The sequence below is a fragment of the Pituophis catenifer genome, unplaced genomic scaffold (genome assembly GCF_029215685.1).
Source record: "Pituophis catenifer annectens isolate HBS135680 unplaced genomic scaffold, rPitCat1.0.hap2 SCAF_2, whole genome shotgun sequence".
Classification (NCBI taxonomy): domain Eukaryota; kingdom Metazoa; phylum Chordata; class Lepidosauria; order Squamata; family Colubridae; genus Pituophis; species Pituophis catenifer.
In genome coordinates this window covers 8,323,316-8,340,990 of record NW_027256882.1, presented here as the reverse complement: position 1 = coordinate 8,340,990, position 17,675 = coordinate 8,323,316, and the positions used below count along the sequence as shown (strand labels likewise).

At 38.8% G+C, this 17,675-nt stretch overlaps 1 protein-coding gene across 1 annotated transcript; it reads left to right on the top strand.

The window, feature by feature from the left end:
* The first annotated feature begins 1,146 nt into the window (after nt 1–1,146).
* Nucleotides 1,147–17,642, top strand: LOC139309811 (vomeronasal type-2 receptor 26-like). Its single transcript, XM_070934014.1, has 3 exons — nt 1,147–1,404; nt 14,089–14,215; nt 16,738–17,642. The coding sequence occupies exons 1-3, from the start codon at nt 1,147–1,149 to the stop codon at nt 17,640–17,642; spliced, it is 1,290 nt and encodes a 429-aa protein (XP_070790115.1).
* The last annotated feature ends 33 nt before the right edge of the window (nt 17,643–17,675 follow it).

Here is a 17,675-nt window from a genome sequence, read left to right as displayed (position 1 = left end):
TATGCTTTTTGTGGCCCAAGTTACAGGACAGGCAGGAGCTGTGACCTTCAGCGTAGTTTCTCTCTCTTCCAGGTGAATCTTGGTTTGTCACTATTTGAATCCAGAAAGCCATTGGAGATTCCATCCTGTATGACTGCATCCAATTCTTCTAATTCTTCTTTAGAAACGGGAAGGAGATTGATTCAGGCCCATGAATTATGGACCTCCTGCTTCTGCTTCTGATGCTGCTGGTGCCCCAGTCAGTCTCTGGGAAACTTAGAATGAAGTGCCCACTGAGTTTGGACCACCAGGATGGAGAAAAGCCACGGAGCTATTATAGGCCAGGAGATTTTCTCATTGGTATAGTCATCTCTGCATCAAAAATAGTACCTGCAACATTACCTTTCAACATGGGTCCTTCTAGTCAGATTCAGTTGTAAGTTATTCACTGTGATGGAGTTTCATTCCCTCCATATGCAAGTCTAACACCTTCTTTTTTTTCTTCTTATTTTAGTTACTCTTATAAAGCAGAACCTGATTAATTTCTTGAATCCTTTTGATTTCCTGGCCTCTCATTTTTGTCTTATTTTCTAGGAGAGGCTCAAATCCAAATTAAGGGGAAAAGAAAGAAATCCACATTATTTTCTTTTTCCTGTTCAATCCTCAGTTTATGACTTGAATATTAAATTTTCTTGAAAGTAGTGATTGTTGTAGTTTCCTCTGGCCAGGTCATTTCTATATTTTTATAACTGTATATTGATATTCAATCCCTTATTTTTTAGGAATAGAGGATGGCATGTTTTAGAACAGCTTTTCTGAATCACTTCTTAAAAATCCTCCTCAATGTATTCTGTTTTTCTTTTAATGACTGAAATATTCTGCAACTTGATTACTGGGCTGATGAAAATTAATTCTGCTACAAATAATAGTACATTTCTTAATTTTAGTCCTTTTGGAGAACTATCTCCATCCTGAACATTCACAGTATTAAAGAGTGATTGGTTACTAATAATTTGTCTTTGATTTGGATCCATATTGACTTAAGTCTCAGTTAGTTTATGGAGGAAAAGAGGAATAAATATAGAAAAAGTGTATTTGCTATTGTTGATCCTAATATTAACATGGTTTTACAGTAGTTTACGTGATGAAAAGGAAAGAATACTATGCATGATTTTCAATATCGAGGTGGTTAACAAAAATCTCCGGCTCCTGCACAATCTCACCCTTGGCTACAACGTTCATGACAACTATGATAACACCCTCGGCACTTCAGATGCCTTGCTGGACATGCTGTCTACTGGAGAAGCCAATGTTCCCAACTACAGCTGTGGAAGAAAAGACAACCTTTTGGTGATTGTTGATGGAGCTAACAGGGACATCTCCATTCAGATGTCAACATTAGTCGGCCCCTACAAAGTTGCCCAGGTTTGTGTTTGTGTTTCTCTATCTGGTAAAGCAAGTGAGTTGTTGGTGTGTGTCTGAGTGAATGATAGATCCAACCATTTCATCTCTATGGAATTCAAACTCTGCTTTTCACCATGGCATTTTAAGTGTCATGACTCAGGATTGGGATAACAGTGGGGAAGGAGCAATGTGGAAAACTGAAATATTTACTCATCACACCATCCTCATTGCTTTGAGGGCTTCTGTTGCATGATTGTGAAAGTGAGGAGAGGCTCTGTGTTCAATCAAAGGGTCTCCTAAGCAATAGGAAGGTATAACACCAATTGAAAACTCACATTTTCCCCATGATATTAGCCAATGTAATGATATTCTCAGACATGAATTAACCATTTTATAACAGAATTATAAATATGTAATTCTAAAAGATGGCAGTTGTAGTTCCCATAAATAAAAAAGAGAAGAAAATGGATTCTGCCATTCCAGGCTTATAGAAGTCAGGGTCCAGGCATTTGCTCTGTGTGAAGATGTCTCTCCTTCGCAGCGTTTATTGCTTTTTTATACAGTTTTTTACAAGCAGAAAAGGCAAACCAGCAACAGTGTTTTAATTGGTAGAAACTATTCACCCTGCTCTTAAGATGCCATCATCCTGGTGGAGAAGGCAAGGTGAGATAATGCAGATCAGTTCCAGAATGAGATCATATAAGCAGGCAAGACTCATAGCGTCTGAGCCAAAGCGGTGTGCTGCTCTCGGCTTGACACCATGACCTTTTACCTACCTCTACACAGGCCCATTTATTTAACAGATGTGACTAAAATCTATGTTAGCTTCCCCTTGAATAGAGTTGAGAGTAGGTAGATGAAAAGTGCATTTCTTTTAGAAGAACCAGCAGTCTTAAGCAGATGTGGTCCACTATTGACAATTGTTTTATTTTATTTATTTATTTTATTTTATTTTATTTTTATACCGCCCTTCTCCTGCGGACTCAGGGCGGTGCACAGCCGAGATAAAACATAACATATAAAATTTAAAAACAGTTTAAAAAACAATTAAATAATTTCGTCCCAGTAATTAAAATAACCCAATTAAAACCAAATTCAATTAAAACTAAGAGGATGGGATCAAGCCAGCCCGGCTAGATGGAATAAGTGTGTTTTCAGGGCCCGACGAAAAGTCCGGAGGTCGGATATCGTGCATATCTCAGGGGATAGGTCATTCCAGAGGGTGGGTGCTGCCACAGAGAAGGCTCTCCTCCTGGGGGTCGTCAGCCGGCATTGTCTGGCCGACGGCACCCTGAGGAGGCCCTCTCTGTGGGAGCGAACTGGCCGGTGGGAGGCTATTGGTGGCAGAAGGCGGTCCCGTAAGTACCCTGGCCCTAAGCCATGGAGCACTTTAAAGGTGATCACCAACACCTTGAAGCGCACCCGGAAGTCCACCGGAAGCCAATGCAGCTCGCGCAGGAGAGGAGTCACATGGGAGCGCCCCGTCGCTCCCATAATCCCCTGCGTAGCCACATTCTGCACCAGTTGGAGCCTCCGGGTGTACCTCAAGGGGAGCCCCATGTAGAGAGCGTTACAATATAAGCAGGCAAGACTCATAGCGCCTGAGCCAAGGCAGTGTGCTGCTCTTGGCCTGACACCATGACCTTTTACCTACCTCTACACAGGCCCATTTATTTAACAGATGTGACTAAAATCTATGTTAGCTTCCCCTTGAATAGAGTTGAGAGTAGGTAGATGAAAAGTGCAGTTCTTTTAGAAGAACCAGCAGTCTTAAGCAAATGTGGTCCACTATTGACAATTGTTTTGTCTTGAAACATCACACCATCTAAAACATATCAGTCAGAGGAAAGAATGCTTTGCTGCCTTTATAGCATTTGACAGAGTAAACAGAGAAATATTATGGAAGAAAGTGATTGCTCTTAAAATGGAACTCAGAATGTTGACCCTGCTCCAAGACCTTTCTACAAGCTACTGACAACAATTAATCAGTGAAACTGTTTGCCTCATGAAGCTGTGTGTGCTCCATTACTGGAGATTGTCAAAAACAGCTAGACATTCCTTTTGTCTGGAATGGTATACAATCTCCTCTGTGAGCAGAGGGTTGGACTAGAAGACCTCAAAGATCCCTTCTATCCCAATTATTCCATATTCTATGTTCATTTGCTTGAGAGTATGTTTTAGGACAGAGTTCCCCAACTTTTCCAGTTTTGCACACCAGTGGGGGTGCGGGAGGAAGAGGGGATGGTTCCATGTGAGTGGCTGGCTTAAGTGGACTGTGAGGATGCGTGTGTGCACATCCATGCTTGCTGGCTGTTTCTGTGGTCTGGTTGCAAACCCCTCATGGCCCACTAGTGGACTTTGGCTCATAAGTTGAGGACCCTGTTTTACGACCAATGGAGCATTGAGAAGTAAGACTAATCCTTACCAGAAAGTAAGACCAGGGCCCAGCCAATATGACATTACAGGTTGCATATGCTGTTAACATATGATCGGGATTCCCTGTGCACAGTCACTCACACCCTCGTCACCTCTCGCCTTGACTACTGCAATGCTCTCTACATGGGGCTCCCCTTGAGGGGCACCCGGAGGCTCCAGCTGGTCCAGAACGCAGCAGCGCGGGTAGTGATGGGAGCAGCATGGCGCTCCCATGTAACACCGCTCCTGCGCGAGCTGCACTGGCTCCCGGTGGTCTTCCAGGTGCGCTTCAAGGTGTTGGTTATAAGCACCTTTAAAGTGCTCCATGGCATAGGGCCTAGCTATCTCCGAGACTGCCTGCTGCTACCGACGACCTCCCAGTGACCCGTGCGCTCCCACAGAGAGGGCCTCCTCAGGGTGCCATCAGGTCTTCCGGGTGCGATTCAAGGTTACCACCTTTAAAGCGCTCCATGGCATAGGACCCGGGTATCTTCGAGACCGACTTCTGCCACCAATGGCCTTCCACCGCCCTGTCCACTCCCACAGAGAGGGTCTCCTCAGGGTGCCATTGGCCAAGTTATGTCGGCTGGTGACACCCAGGGGGAGGGCCTTCTCTGTGGGAGCCCCTGCCCTGTGGAAAGAACTGCCCCCAGAGATAAGGAGAATCCAAGACCTCAGTGCCTTCCGCCGTGCCCTTAAAACCCACTTTTTCCAGCAAGCCGGGCTGGCTTAGGAAGAAATTTTTTAAAATTTTTAAATGTTTAATTGGTTTGAGGTTTTTTAAATTTTGGGCCAAATTTATATAGATTTTAATTGTTTTTAATATTTGTATTTCATGTTTTTAATTCTGGCTGTGCACCGCCCTGAGTCCTCAGGGAGAAGGGCGGTATATAAATTGGAAAAAAAAACAAACAACAACAACAAAAAAAAACACGACTTGGCTCCTTCTCTCATAAGAATTATCTGATTATGGATAAATCAGAGTCAAAAGTTATGGTCTTTGGACAGCATTGCCAAATAGGACTAGTTGATGAGGACCAACAGAGCCTTGGTAGTACAGTGGTCTAAGGCACCCTGTTATTAAGCTGGTTATTAAGACCAGCTGCCTGCAATTACTGCAGGTTCGAATCTCGCCAAGGCTCAAGGTTGACTCAGCCTTCCATCCTTTCTAAGATAGATAAATTGAGGACCCAGTTGTGGGGGCAATAAGCTGACTTTGTATAAAATATACAAAAGGATGAAGGCTATTGCTTAGCACATTGTAAGCTGCACTGAGTCTCCAGAGAAGGGCGGCATATAAATCAAAATTAAAAAAAAAAAACAGAGCAAGTTCACACATTTTCTTACCTGGGGTAGTTTTCTCTGTGACTGGTGTCAGTTTTGGAAACAATTATCTTTTTGCTTCTCAACTGCCACATATTTTAGCTGGGGAAATTGGGAGGGGGTTGTTGTTGGAGCGGTAGGAAGTTAGTCGTAACAACATTCCATATTCAAGGACTTTTGCCTGTGTCTGATGGAGACTGCCTGAAGATTGTATCCGGTGGAGTGTGAAGAGTTGATTGCACAATGTGATGAACTTGTGGGTGTGGGGCAGGGCTGTGAACTGTCAGCTGGATGGGGGAAACCTGGAAGCTTTCAGATTCGGGTTTTCCCAGATGTGCCAACATGACATCTCTAATAAATTGGAACTTTGAGGAACCTCAGGACTTCTTCCTTTCGCAGAAGTGGCTTACAATAATGCTCAGGACGCATTGGACAACTGGATCTTGGCTCCCTTAGCATCAAAGGAGCTCATTTAGACCAAAGGGACAAGTGGATGCACTGTTAAAAGCATTTTTAAAAAATCACAGCTATGCAGCTTTCTTAGCCTGAAATATTACAGTACAAAAGGCCAATGTTACCACTATGCACCTATACTGAACTGAACTCTGGGATTTAATTTATACAATTACTAAAACTGAGAAGTAAACCAGACTTACTTAAAAGTTTTTGAAAGAAAGAATTGTGAACTTGGGAAATGTGTAATCAATAGCTTATTTTTAGGAGTCATAATTTAATTGTCAAGTTTTTCTACCTCGGAAAAGAAAATAGAGGGTGCAGTTCACATAATCAATGTAGTGTATCTCTCACTACATTGTGCTCAGTGTATCTTTTAAATTGATTACTATTAAAAAAAGTGACATGGGAAAAAAAAGGACTTCAGCTGCTTTCTTGAGAACTGAATTGGGAATTTATACAATACAATATACTGTATAAAATTAGAGCATCCTTTTTTTTATATAAAATTAATGGCATGGAAACTGTCAAAGTCTCAAAACTGTGTTAGAAAAACCAAATTTCAATTAAAAAGCTCTTGAAGGGTACAATTGACAAATTATATTAGGAATTCTGGTCTCCCTGTCTTTTTACAACTGGAGACAAAACTAAAACACTCGCTGCACAAAGAATCCAAGATTTTCAAAACAGAGAAAAATATGGCCATCCTCAGCAAGATTGGCACATTTAAATGCATTAACTACTACAAAGGTACTGTCAGCCTCAGCTTTGCCTGCTTCAGCTGCCATAAGAAACGGGGGGGAGGGACCAGTTAAGGGGGCGAAGGGGGGGAAGATTGCAGGAGGTGTCTTTCCAATGCAGGAGGTGTCTTTCCAAGAAACGAAACTGAATCTCCAAAGGGGCCGGCTGACCAACTGCCCTACATTCCTGATGGATGACGTTGCCAGGCGTGATGCCACCTGACCTTTGGGAGACCTTTGGATTGGATGATGGTCAATGGACACGGGGGGGGGGGAGAAGCTTACTAGATGCTATTTCGCGCGTTTTGCTCACTTCCAGCTTTACCTGGGTTGCGATCATTTCATATTCAGTAAAAGTACTAATCTCTTTTAAAATATTGAGTTTGGGTTTTCTTTCCTGGATATTGAAGGAAGCATACCTGACAGGTACCTTCAAAATTGCCAAGTATTGAGTTAAATCTTTCAAATCCTTTACAACGAATAAATTTGTTTTTGTGGAGTTCCAGAGGTAGAAGATGTAATACATCTATTACTTGGATGTCAATTATATAAAAAAGTGAGAGATCAATATCTTGGACTGCACTTTAGAGAAACGATCTATTGGGATCCTAATATTAAATCAATATATTTCCTGTGTGATCAGAATCCAACAATTATATATAATATGATGCTTTTTTGGAGGAAATTAGTTCAGTTGAGCTTCTCTTATGTAGTCTGTTTGTGAATTGTGAGGGATGATAAAAAAAATACTATTTTTATTCTTAATACTTATTCCATTTTACTTTTTAATTTTTTTTAAAAAAATCTTTTTTCAGATCAGTAATAAAATTGTTTCGGATGATCTGAGTGATATGAGTCAATTCCCTTTTTTCCGTCTGATGCTCCCCAAAGAAACGGCCCAGTACTCAGGAATTGTCCAACTGCTCCTCCATTTTGGATGGACCCTGATTGGTCTCTTTGCTTCGGATACAGAGAAGGGAGAGAATTTCATGAGGACTTTTACTCCTATGCTTGTCAGGAATAGAATTTGTGTTGTTATATCACAACAATTCTCAGCGACTGGAAATACAGCAGCCCTCAGGGATGCCCTCTCTAAGTGGAAACAAGTCAATGTCTTTGTTCACTTCATAGGATTTGACTCCATTTGGGATAGAATTCTTCCCTTTCATTTAACGCTCAGGCGTTTGCCAGGACCCATTGAAGGGAAAGTCTGGATCATGACAACGCTTGGATAGTATGTAATGAAAAAGCAGAGGCTTCTCAAGTATGTCCATAGTATTTGGACCTTTCCTCTTCAGTGGAAAAAAAGTTGGTACAAAGATGATGCCTATAAACATCCTTTCTTTGTGAAACCTGAATTTCAAGCTGAGTATTTTCACTGTTCTGTTTCAAAGCACATATTTTCTATCAAAGGCCGGAGAAGATGCACCCAGAAAACACCACTGGAAAATGAAGAGAAAAGGATTAGGATGTGGATCCCAAATGACGGCAATACTTACAGTGTCATTAAGATTCTGGCCCATGCCTTAAAAGGTGCATCCAAACCCCAGAGGAGAAGGAAGGAGGGAGAAGAGAGGCTGGGGGCTCCAAGGCTGCAACCATGGAAGGTATAGGGTCCCAACAAGGATCCATCAAACTAAATTCCTTTTCAGGGTCTTTGGGGCTCTCTGAGCTTGTTTGTTTAAGGTCTTAAGCTTCTGTACAACATCTCGTACTTATTGGAAGAGCATTGCATCTTCCCTTCTACAACCATTTTGTATATTCAAAAAAATATTCCTAGATTCCATCTGATTTTCAGCTCCTGTAAAATGAAATGGCTCTCCTCCTTGTCTTTCCTCAAGGCTAAAAGAGGTTCCTTTGATCTCTTCCTTGCCTTCTTTGTCCTTGCCTAAAGCTGATGAATATTTTTGTACAATGTCTTCTGTAAGTGTGTTTTCTACAAGAGGACATGAAATGATTCAACTGGATCATTAATAATATGGTTATTATCATATTATTAAAATATTACTGCTACTTTATTATAATCAGTATCCATTATCTATATAGAATAATGTGAGAAAAATTACAAAGGAAATCTTAAAGAAAGATATAGATTGTGACTGCCACTAATTTGTTTTATACAAGATACTGTCATCTATCAGGTACTAAATGCTGAAAATTAGTTAGTTTCCAAATGGATTTTACTTATACACTTCTCTCTATCACAAAATCATATTTTTATTTTCTGGAAGCTGGAAATTTTTTTAAAGGAGTTCGAAATAACTTTGCCTAAGCATTATTATAATGTTTGCATCACGAAATCATGATTTATCTATTTCTTTTATCAATGAAAATACACTTGTTCATAATTCCCATTTTTATCAGTAAGATTAAAATGTATTTGAATATAATTTGTAAAACAGTTGTATCCATTTAATTATCATGCCATCCAGCAATCAATTAACTAGATCCCCATTCATCACATCATGAAACATTTTGTTAATTCTTTGCTGAAAACAAATTCTACCACCAGCATTCACACAATCCATTAAGGAAGTGGGATATTTAGGAATTAGTTTGGAAGACCAGAGAAAGAGATGCAGGGAAGGATCAGATAAAATTGGGGGGGGGGAGGATGAACCAGCAGCTGTGTTACAGGGAGAGAAAGAAATTCAGAGAAGGTCCTCCCAAATGTTTAGACTGTAAAAAGAGATAGTGAAAGATTTGTATTTTCATACTTGCAAGTTTCTGTTAATAATAATTTAAAAAGCCAACTACAATCTCATAGACACTGACCTAATTCTGTTCTCTGACTAACACTGCCAAAGACCATTATAATATTTTCTTTCTCGAAGTTAATAGAGTTATTAAACTATACGTACCACTAATCACTACCAAAACCAGGAAAAACAAATTACCCATAAAAATCCCTCTGGTGAGAAAACAAAACTGGTAATGTAGCTAACTTTGAAAGCCGCTACAAAAAATATGTCACCAAATAAAGACTGAATGCACCAACTACCATATCAAACAAGAAGAAAACCTGCACACAAAATCCAACTGCACCTTCTATAATTTTGTAAACAACAAACTTAAAGACTCAAGATCCATTTTACCCCTAAAAGGACCTAACAGTAATGATTGCAATGATGAAGCAATTAAAGCAAACCTCTTTAACACATTCTTCGGCTCAGTCTTTGTAAACAACAATGGCTCATGCCCAACATTCCCTAATCATGCCACAAATAACTACAGTGATCTAACACAAATAGATTTCACAGAAGATAACATTGAAAAGGCACTACATAGACTAAAACCATCTCTATCTATCGGACCTGATGGACTATGTGCATACTTCTTAAAAAAGCTTTCCACTGATATAGCAGAACCCCTAAGCATAATCTTTGAAAAATCTTTCAAGACCAGCTCCCTACCCAGCCCATGGTCACGAGCCATGGTCATCTCTATCTTCAAAAAGGGAGACCCCAGCCTAGTAGAAAATTACAGACCAATCTCTTTATGCTGCGTCACCTGCAAAGTCATGGAATCAATCATCAACCAATCCATTACCCTCCACCTAGAAACAAACAACCTACTCTCTAATAAACAATCTGGTTTCAGAAAAAAAAATCCTGTAATCTACAACTTCTACACTGCAAAAACATGGACTACAAATCTTGATCAAGGCAAAGCAATAGATACAATTTACATAGACTTCTATAAAGCCTTTGATTCAGTGGTACATGACAAACTACTTCTAAAATTAAAATCCTATGGCATCTCCAGACCCCTCCATAATTGGATAACCACGTTCCTGTCAAACAGACAACAATTGATCAAAATAGGGAGTGCCCTATCAAATCCTGCACCTGTTAATAGCTGTGTCTCCCAAGGCAGCATTCTAGGACCAACACCCTTCATACTATACATAAATATTTTTTAGATGGTGTGATGTTTCAAGATGTTTCTAGGACCAACACTCTTTAACCTATACATAAAAGATCTTTGTGATCATATTATAAGTAACTGCGTTCTCTTCTCTGATGATGTAAAACTATTTAACATCACCAACAATGTTGTTACCCTTCAAAAAGACCTTGACTTTGTGTTGGAATGGTCAAAAAATTAGCAACTCCAAATCTCAACCAACAAATGTTCTGTCTTACACATTGGCAAAAAGAATCAGAACACAAAATACAAGCTGAGAGGACACGACCTTGTAGATGACCCTCACTCTATCAAAGACCTTGGAGTACTCATATCAAATGATCTAAGTGCCAAAGCCCACTGTAACAACATTGCCAAAAAAAGAATTAAGGGTTGTAAACCTAATCTTGCGTAGCTTCTTCTCTGGTAATTTTACACTACTAACCAGAGCATACAAAACATTTGCTAGACCAATTCTCGAATACAGCTCATCCTCTGGAACCCGCACTGCATATCAGACATTAATACAATTGAACGTGTCCAGAAATATTTCACAAGAAGAGTCCTCCACTTGTTTGCTCGCAACAAAATAACTTATGCCACCAGACTTGAAATTTTGGGCTTAGAAAATTTAGAACGATGCCGTCTTTGTATGACCTAAGCATAGCTCATAAAATCATCTGCTACAATGTCCTACCTGTCAATGACTACTTCAGCTTCAACCACAACAATACACGAGCACACAATAGATACAAACTTAGTGAACCGCTCCAAACTCAATTGCAGAAAATATGACTTCAGCAACAGAGTGGTCAATGCCTGGAATGTACTACCTGATTCTGTGGATTCATCCCCAAACCCCCAAAATTCTAACCTTAGACTGTCTAATGTTGACCTCACCCCATTCCTAAGAGGTCTGTAAGGAGCGTGCATAAGAGCACCAGCGTGCCTACCGTCCCTGTCCTAATGTTCCCTTTAATTGTATTCATTTTATGTATTCAATTCATGCTTATACTTATATATATTATCTAATACGTACTCGATAAATAAATAAATAAATAAATAAATAAATAAATAAATAAATAAATAAATAAATATATTGTCTTGCAGTAAAATAGAATTAGTTCATCTGGTTATTTTCCTGTCTTAGCCTTGCAACTTTCTTCTTAACAAATCCTTACTTTCTGATAATCACCCTCTTGTTTTCAAAGAGTTTATGAATGCTCTTGTTATTTGGGTTTTTTTTTTAATTGATTTATGACCTTTCCTAAAATGTTTCTTGTAATTGACAATTTTTGCCAATTATATCTTCTCACTATACTTTTTGTCAATATACTGTATGATTGAGAATTATTACTGAACCTTTGTTCTTGAGTTTTGAAGAGAACGGCCACATGCCAACTCACAATATTTGCAAGTTAAACAACCATAGAAGAAAGATTCAAATAATCTTTCTCTAACAAAACAAGATTTCTGCTTTTAAAGTTCCTGGATGTTTCCATTCTAGTTCCATCTATTTCTAAAGAAGAAGGAATTGTTCAATCTTTCCCTGATGAAAGTGTACGTGGATCAAAATGGAGAGGTAGCAGCAGATCTGAAGATCTTGAGTAGGGTGTTTCTCCCCAAGAAGAATCCCATCGAAAAGGAATTGGGGTATTTTGACAGGCAGCAACTGATAATCAACCAAGATGCTTTATCACAGCTAAAATTGCTCAACAAGGTGGGGAAAATAGTGATGTGTTTTTTTCATTTTCCCAAAGAATTAGGACCCTTTTCAAGTGGGCTAACCCTAGTCTATATGGGGGGAAACCTTCACTGAGAATTGAATGTGTGGAGTAAAACTTTTATAATTTTCTTTAAAAACAGGGGAGCTTCTCTTCTGACCAAAGTATTCTTTTGATGCTATAATGCTGAATACTGTTGTAAGCTGATTGAGCTATATCCAAAATGAGGATTGGGATTATTATTATTTAGGACACAAATCATTGCCATTTCATGTCTCTTCTTTATCACCATCAAACCGGTGACAGAGGGCCTCATATACTGAGGATTTTGGTGTTAATAGCTTCAGGTACACTAAATTCTTGTCCTCAAATATCAAAGATGAAGGCAATTCTATTGACCAGGGCCTGACTTCAGGTTTGGTCTCAATCTGATAAAATAGAATCAAGACTGGATGGAAGTCCTCTTGGTCCCAATGGGAAATAAGCTTCATCTTGACCTGCTTGGAGTCAGGGGACTCCCAAAATTGCAGGCTCATAGTCTGGGAGGTTTTTAATCAGCCGAGACCTGGTCATAGTTATACTCTTTAATCCTGCTGGGATAGTAGAATTTAGGGAGGAGATCCAAGGAATTCAGTTCACACGAAATAATAGTGCCTGGTCTGATGTGAGCTTATGTATTCATTCATTGATTAAAATTATTTGCTGCCCATCTCACCACAATAATTATCTGAAAACTGAAGTACTGAAACACGACTTTGGTGCAAAAAAAAAAAAAATCCCGATATCAGAAGTAATAAGGGACAATTTCAAGGGAAATATTACTTAGGTTTCAGCATTGGCTTTTAAGAGTGAACGTCATCTGAAAATGCCTTGAATGCAATTGTTTATCTTGATTGTTAGCTCCCTTCAGGCACCCTAGGAGGCTCCAAATCACACTAAATGTCAGAATTGTTCAGCCCTAGTTTCCCATAAACCCTGGAGGGAGGGCGGAACAGAGGGTGGGAATGCATGATGGGAGGAATGTAAAATTGTTGGTCAGAGAAAGCCCCTTCAAGGCTCCAGATCAAAATAATAATGAAGATGGGTGTGTATTTCCCTGCTAGTTTGTGTTACCTAATTGTATTCTTTTCACAAAAAGGACCTTGTGTTGGATACCTTGTGTTGGACATCCCATTCCCACACACAGCTCTCACTCATGACCCACGAGATGCATCAAAAGATCCCTGACTCACCCTTTTTGACGGACACGTTCTCATGACCTCACCTCAATCTCACCTCACTATTATTTTAGAAACTAGTTAGTTTTAGTTTTAGTTTACCAGCATGGCAGCCATATAAACGGAACAAATAAATATACAAATAAGGAACATCAAGTTTAAGGTTGACAGCCTTTACTTGTAAGGAATTTTTTTCTTCGTATCTTAACTAGGAGATAGTTTTGGACTATTTTTAAAAGGAGCTTTGCACTCCAGAAGAAACCATTCCACATCTTACTGATCAGAGGTTTCTTTCTTCTGTTTTAGTCTATTTTAAATAAATTAAAAATAAATAGCATTTTAAATAAGTAAATTTATGCATAAAAGATACATCAATCAATCATTCAATTAGTCAGTTAATCTTTATAAAGATGATAAATGGAATAGAAATTTAATACATCTTTACAATAAAGTTTAGCCTAAAATTTAAAATAAGTGCATTTCGTAATTTAAAATCATGTATGTATCAAGAATGGAGGAATGCTTAATGCTTCAATATTTTCTCAAATTCATTCCTCCAGACTTCATTAAGTAGAAAGGTCCATTTTTGCAATCTGATATACCCCAAGAAAAAGGAGGAATTAAATGAGGTACGTGCCTGCAATTGTATTCTTGTAACCATTTGGAAGTACCATGTATCCCCAAAAATAAGGCCCTGTCTTATATTTTTTTGAACCCTGAAATAAGCACTTGGCCATGCACTCAAAAGCCCAATTGGGCTTGTTATCAGGAAATGTCTTATTTTGGGGGAAACAGGGTAGTCAGGGATTTCATATTTTTCATATGTGAAGCCCAGAGACTACTTGGCTAATGTTCCTGTCTACCTCCATGTTACATAGATGGTGAGTGTAACATCTTTCCTTTGGCATTTTTTCTTTCTCTTCTCAGTCTCTTCCTCAGTCCAAATGTGTGGAAAAATGTCAGCCTGGATTTGTGAAGAAGGCTCGAGAAGGAGAGCCATTTTGCTGCTATGACTGCGTTCCTTGTCCAGAGGGGACCATCTCCACTCAGGAAGGTGGGTGACACCAAAGGGAAACCTTCTGAATTCATCCAGAGCACTTTGATCAATATGCATCTTAAAGAGGCACATAAGTTTGATGGTTTTGTTTTTAATTTTCATGGTGTCCAATTCTTACCTAATGGCAGGGAAAAGAGCCTTGATGGTACAGTGGTCTAAGCACCCTGTTATTAACACAGCTGCCTGCAATTACTGCTGGTTCGAATCTCTCCACAGCTCAAGGTTGACTCAGCCTTCCATCCTTTCTAAGGTAGGTAAAATGAGGACCCGGTTTGTGGGGGCAATAAGCTGACTTTGTATAAAATATACAAAAGAATGAAGGCTATTGCTTAACGCATTGTAAGCTGCCCTGAGTCTCCGGAGAAGGGCGGCATATAAATCAAATTAAAAAAAGAAAAGAAAAGAAAACTATCTTTAAGGATGGGTTAGGAAGAAGGATGTTATGGATGGGGTAGGAAACCTTTCTTTTATTTGCCAGTTTGGATGTGTCTTTCCATATTTATCTTTCTTAGAAATATTTGAATTATTTGTAACTTGAGGTATGTTTTTGGATCAATGTGCTTTGTTCATCCAAATCAACCTTACATTAGAGGCTGAAAGATACATCAGTCATACATTTAATCAATTACTCTTTATTAAGATCATAAATCCTTATCAGCTGAAATATCTAATTGGGAGGAAGAATGGAGGGAGAGAAGTTGGATTCAAGGAACAAATGAAAATCAAAGAGAGGACCCATCATAAAGGATGGGTCCTCATAAAGGATATTTCCTTCCCACCTTTTCTTATCTTTCTAATTTAAATATTGAGATAAAAACGATTACAACACCAACAAAAACTGAATATAGTTGTGGTTTTGAAAGGAAAAAAATACTAATGTACAGTACTGGGTTTAAAAGGAACCAAAAGGAGAGGGAGAAGGAGAACTAATAAAAGACCAATCTACAAATAGATACCACTGTTGAATTCATTCTCTCTTTAAAATTGTTGCCAAATGTAGAAAGGATAGAAATATATTGCTTTATCTTCTGCCAAGACTTGGCAGATAACAAACTCAGTTCCTCTTCTGGAATTCCTTCATGAATTAATCTTCCTTAAGATCGCTTTCTTTTCAAATTTATTTATTTATTTATTTATTTATTTATTTATTTATTTATTTATTTGTTTGTTTGTTTGTTTGTTTTGTTTGTTTTATTTGATTTGTATACCGCCCTACTCCCGAAGGACTCAGGGCGGTGAACAGCCAAGCAATAAAATACATAAATACAAAAATTTAAAAAACCAGTTAAAATCAAATTAAATCATTTTGGCCCAGACAAATTAAAACACCCCAATAATTTAAGAACAGATTTAAAATTTATATATTAAAAGAGGGAGGAGATTAGGCCAAGCCTGCTTGATGGAATAAAAGAGTCTTCACAGCGCGGCGGAAGGTGCGCAGATCCGGGATCCTCTGTATCTCTGGGGGGAGCTCATTTATTTATTTATTTATTTACTCACTACCAATTAAAACATTTAAAACATTTAAAAACATTTAAAAATTTCTTCTTAAGCCAGCCCGGCTTGCTTGAAAAAATTGGTTTTATAAAAAAATTTATATGGTTGTCTATTTCACACATAGGGACTTTTGGTGTCACACAATTAAATCACAAATTAAAAACTTAAACAATGAGAACTAAATGCTAAGAAAGCAAGAGAGGAGTACATCAAGATGCTACCTACCATGCAACCAGCACACAGGGCTCTGTTGTCAGGGGAACTCCAGGACTATTGGAAAATATCCCATTTTAAGGGATTTCTAGAAGGCTTTACAGCTTGGAGATACTTTCAATTTTGAGATATTTGATGATTTTTAACTAGAAGGGTCTGTACAATTTCCCCTGAAGTAGGCAGTATTGCAACCCTTCTCAAGAGGAATTCCATGGATCCAACCATGTTAGACAACTTTTATCCTGTGTCCAAACATTTTATAGCAGTTTACTGAGATCATGGTTGGTGTGTCAATCACCAGTAATGGAGTTTAAACATTCTTGGCAGAAACATATGTCCATCATCTGACAAAAAAATAATAAACAAACAAACAAACAAACAATCTGGTTAGAGCAGTTTATTGAGAATATAGTTGGTGGGTCAATCATCAATAACTTAGTTTAAACATTCTTGGAGTAAACACATGTCCATCATCTCACAAAAGATTAAAAAAAATTAAATAATATAATAAATCAATAAAAACAAAGAACTCATGATAAGGTCAGTGAGAGATAAGAATCTGGTGGATTAGCTCAGAGAAGGCAGTTTGTGGCACCAGATATTTCTTCTTACAATTTTATTTTGTTGTTGTTCTTGTTTTTTTTTTTTTTTAAATGGTTGTACTGTGTATATTGGGGAATTTTTTGCTGGAATGTATGTACATACAGTACAATTTAATGAGGCTTTCCTGTCTTTCAGTATCAAATCTCATCTAAAGGTTTTCTTGAAATTTCAAAGATTATGAAAGAAATTTTACTTTGTTTTCTCAGATACTGAAAAATGCACCAAATGTGTAGATGAACAACATCCAACTAAGAACAGAGTCCAGTGTATCCCAAAAAGAATAACCTTCCTGTCTTATGAAGAACATCTGGGCATAATCCTTGTGTTCTTTGCTCTACTCTTGTTCCTAATGACAAGCCTTGTTTTAATCATATTCCTTAAATACCTAGAAACTCCCATTGTCAAAGCCAACAACCGGGACCTCTCCTTCATCCTCCTGATCTCCCTCCTGCTTTGTTTTTCATCCTCCTTTCTCTTCATCGGACAACCAAGGAAAGTCACCTGCCTTCTCAAACAAACAATGTTCAGCATTGTCTTCTCAATAGCTGTGTCTTCTGTGTTGGCTAAAACTATCATGGTGGTGCTGGCCTTCCTGGCCTCAAAACCAGGAAACAGGGTGAGAAGATGGTTGGGGAAGAGCTTGGCCAATTCTGTCATCCTTTTTTGTTCTAGTGTTCAACTTTTCATCTGTGTCATATGGCTGGGAGTTTCTCCCCCATTCCCTGATTCCAACATGCACTCCCAGCCTGGAGAGATCATCCTTCAATGTAATGAAGGCTCTGTTACCATGTTTTATGTTGTCCTCAGCTACATGGGTTTCCTAGCTGCCGTTTGCTTCATGATGGCTTTCTTGGCCAGGAACCTGCCTGGGGCCTTCAATGAAGCCAAGCTAATCTCCTTCAGCATGCTGGTCTTCTGCAGCGTCTGGGTCTCTTTCCTGCCCACCTACCTGAGCACCAAAGGGAAATACATGGTGGCTGTGCAGGTCTTCTCCATCTTGGCCTCCAGTGCTGGACTGCTAGGCTGCATCTTTTCCCCCAAGTGCTACATTATTATCCTGAGACCAGATCTAAACACTAAGGAACATCTAATGATAAAAGTAGGGAACTGATAATGAAATTGTTTCTTAGACTCATGAGAGTTA

Bases quoted from the DNA above. Each gene is read 5' to 3' on its own strand.
- LOC139309811 (XM_070934014.1), top strand. From the start codon at position 1,147: ATGATTTTCAATATCGAGGTGGTTAACAAAAATCTCCGGCTCCTGCAC. The intron at 1,405-14,088 runs GTTTGTGTTTGT...TTCTCTTCTCAG, and splicing joins GCCCCTACAAAGTTGCCCAG to TCTCTTCCTCAGTCCAAATG. The intron at 14,216-16,737 runs GTGGGTGACACC...TTGTTTTCTCAG, and splicing joins GACCATCTCCACTCAGGAAG to ATACTGAAAAATGCACCAAA.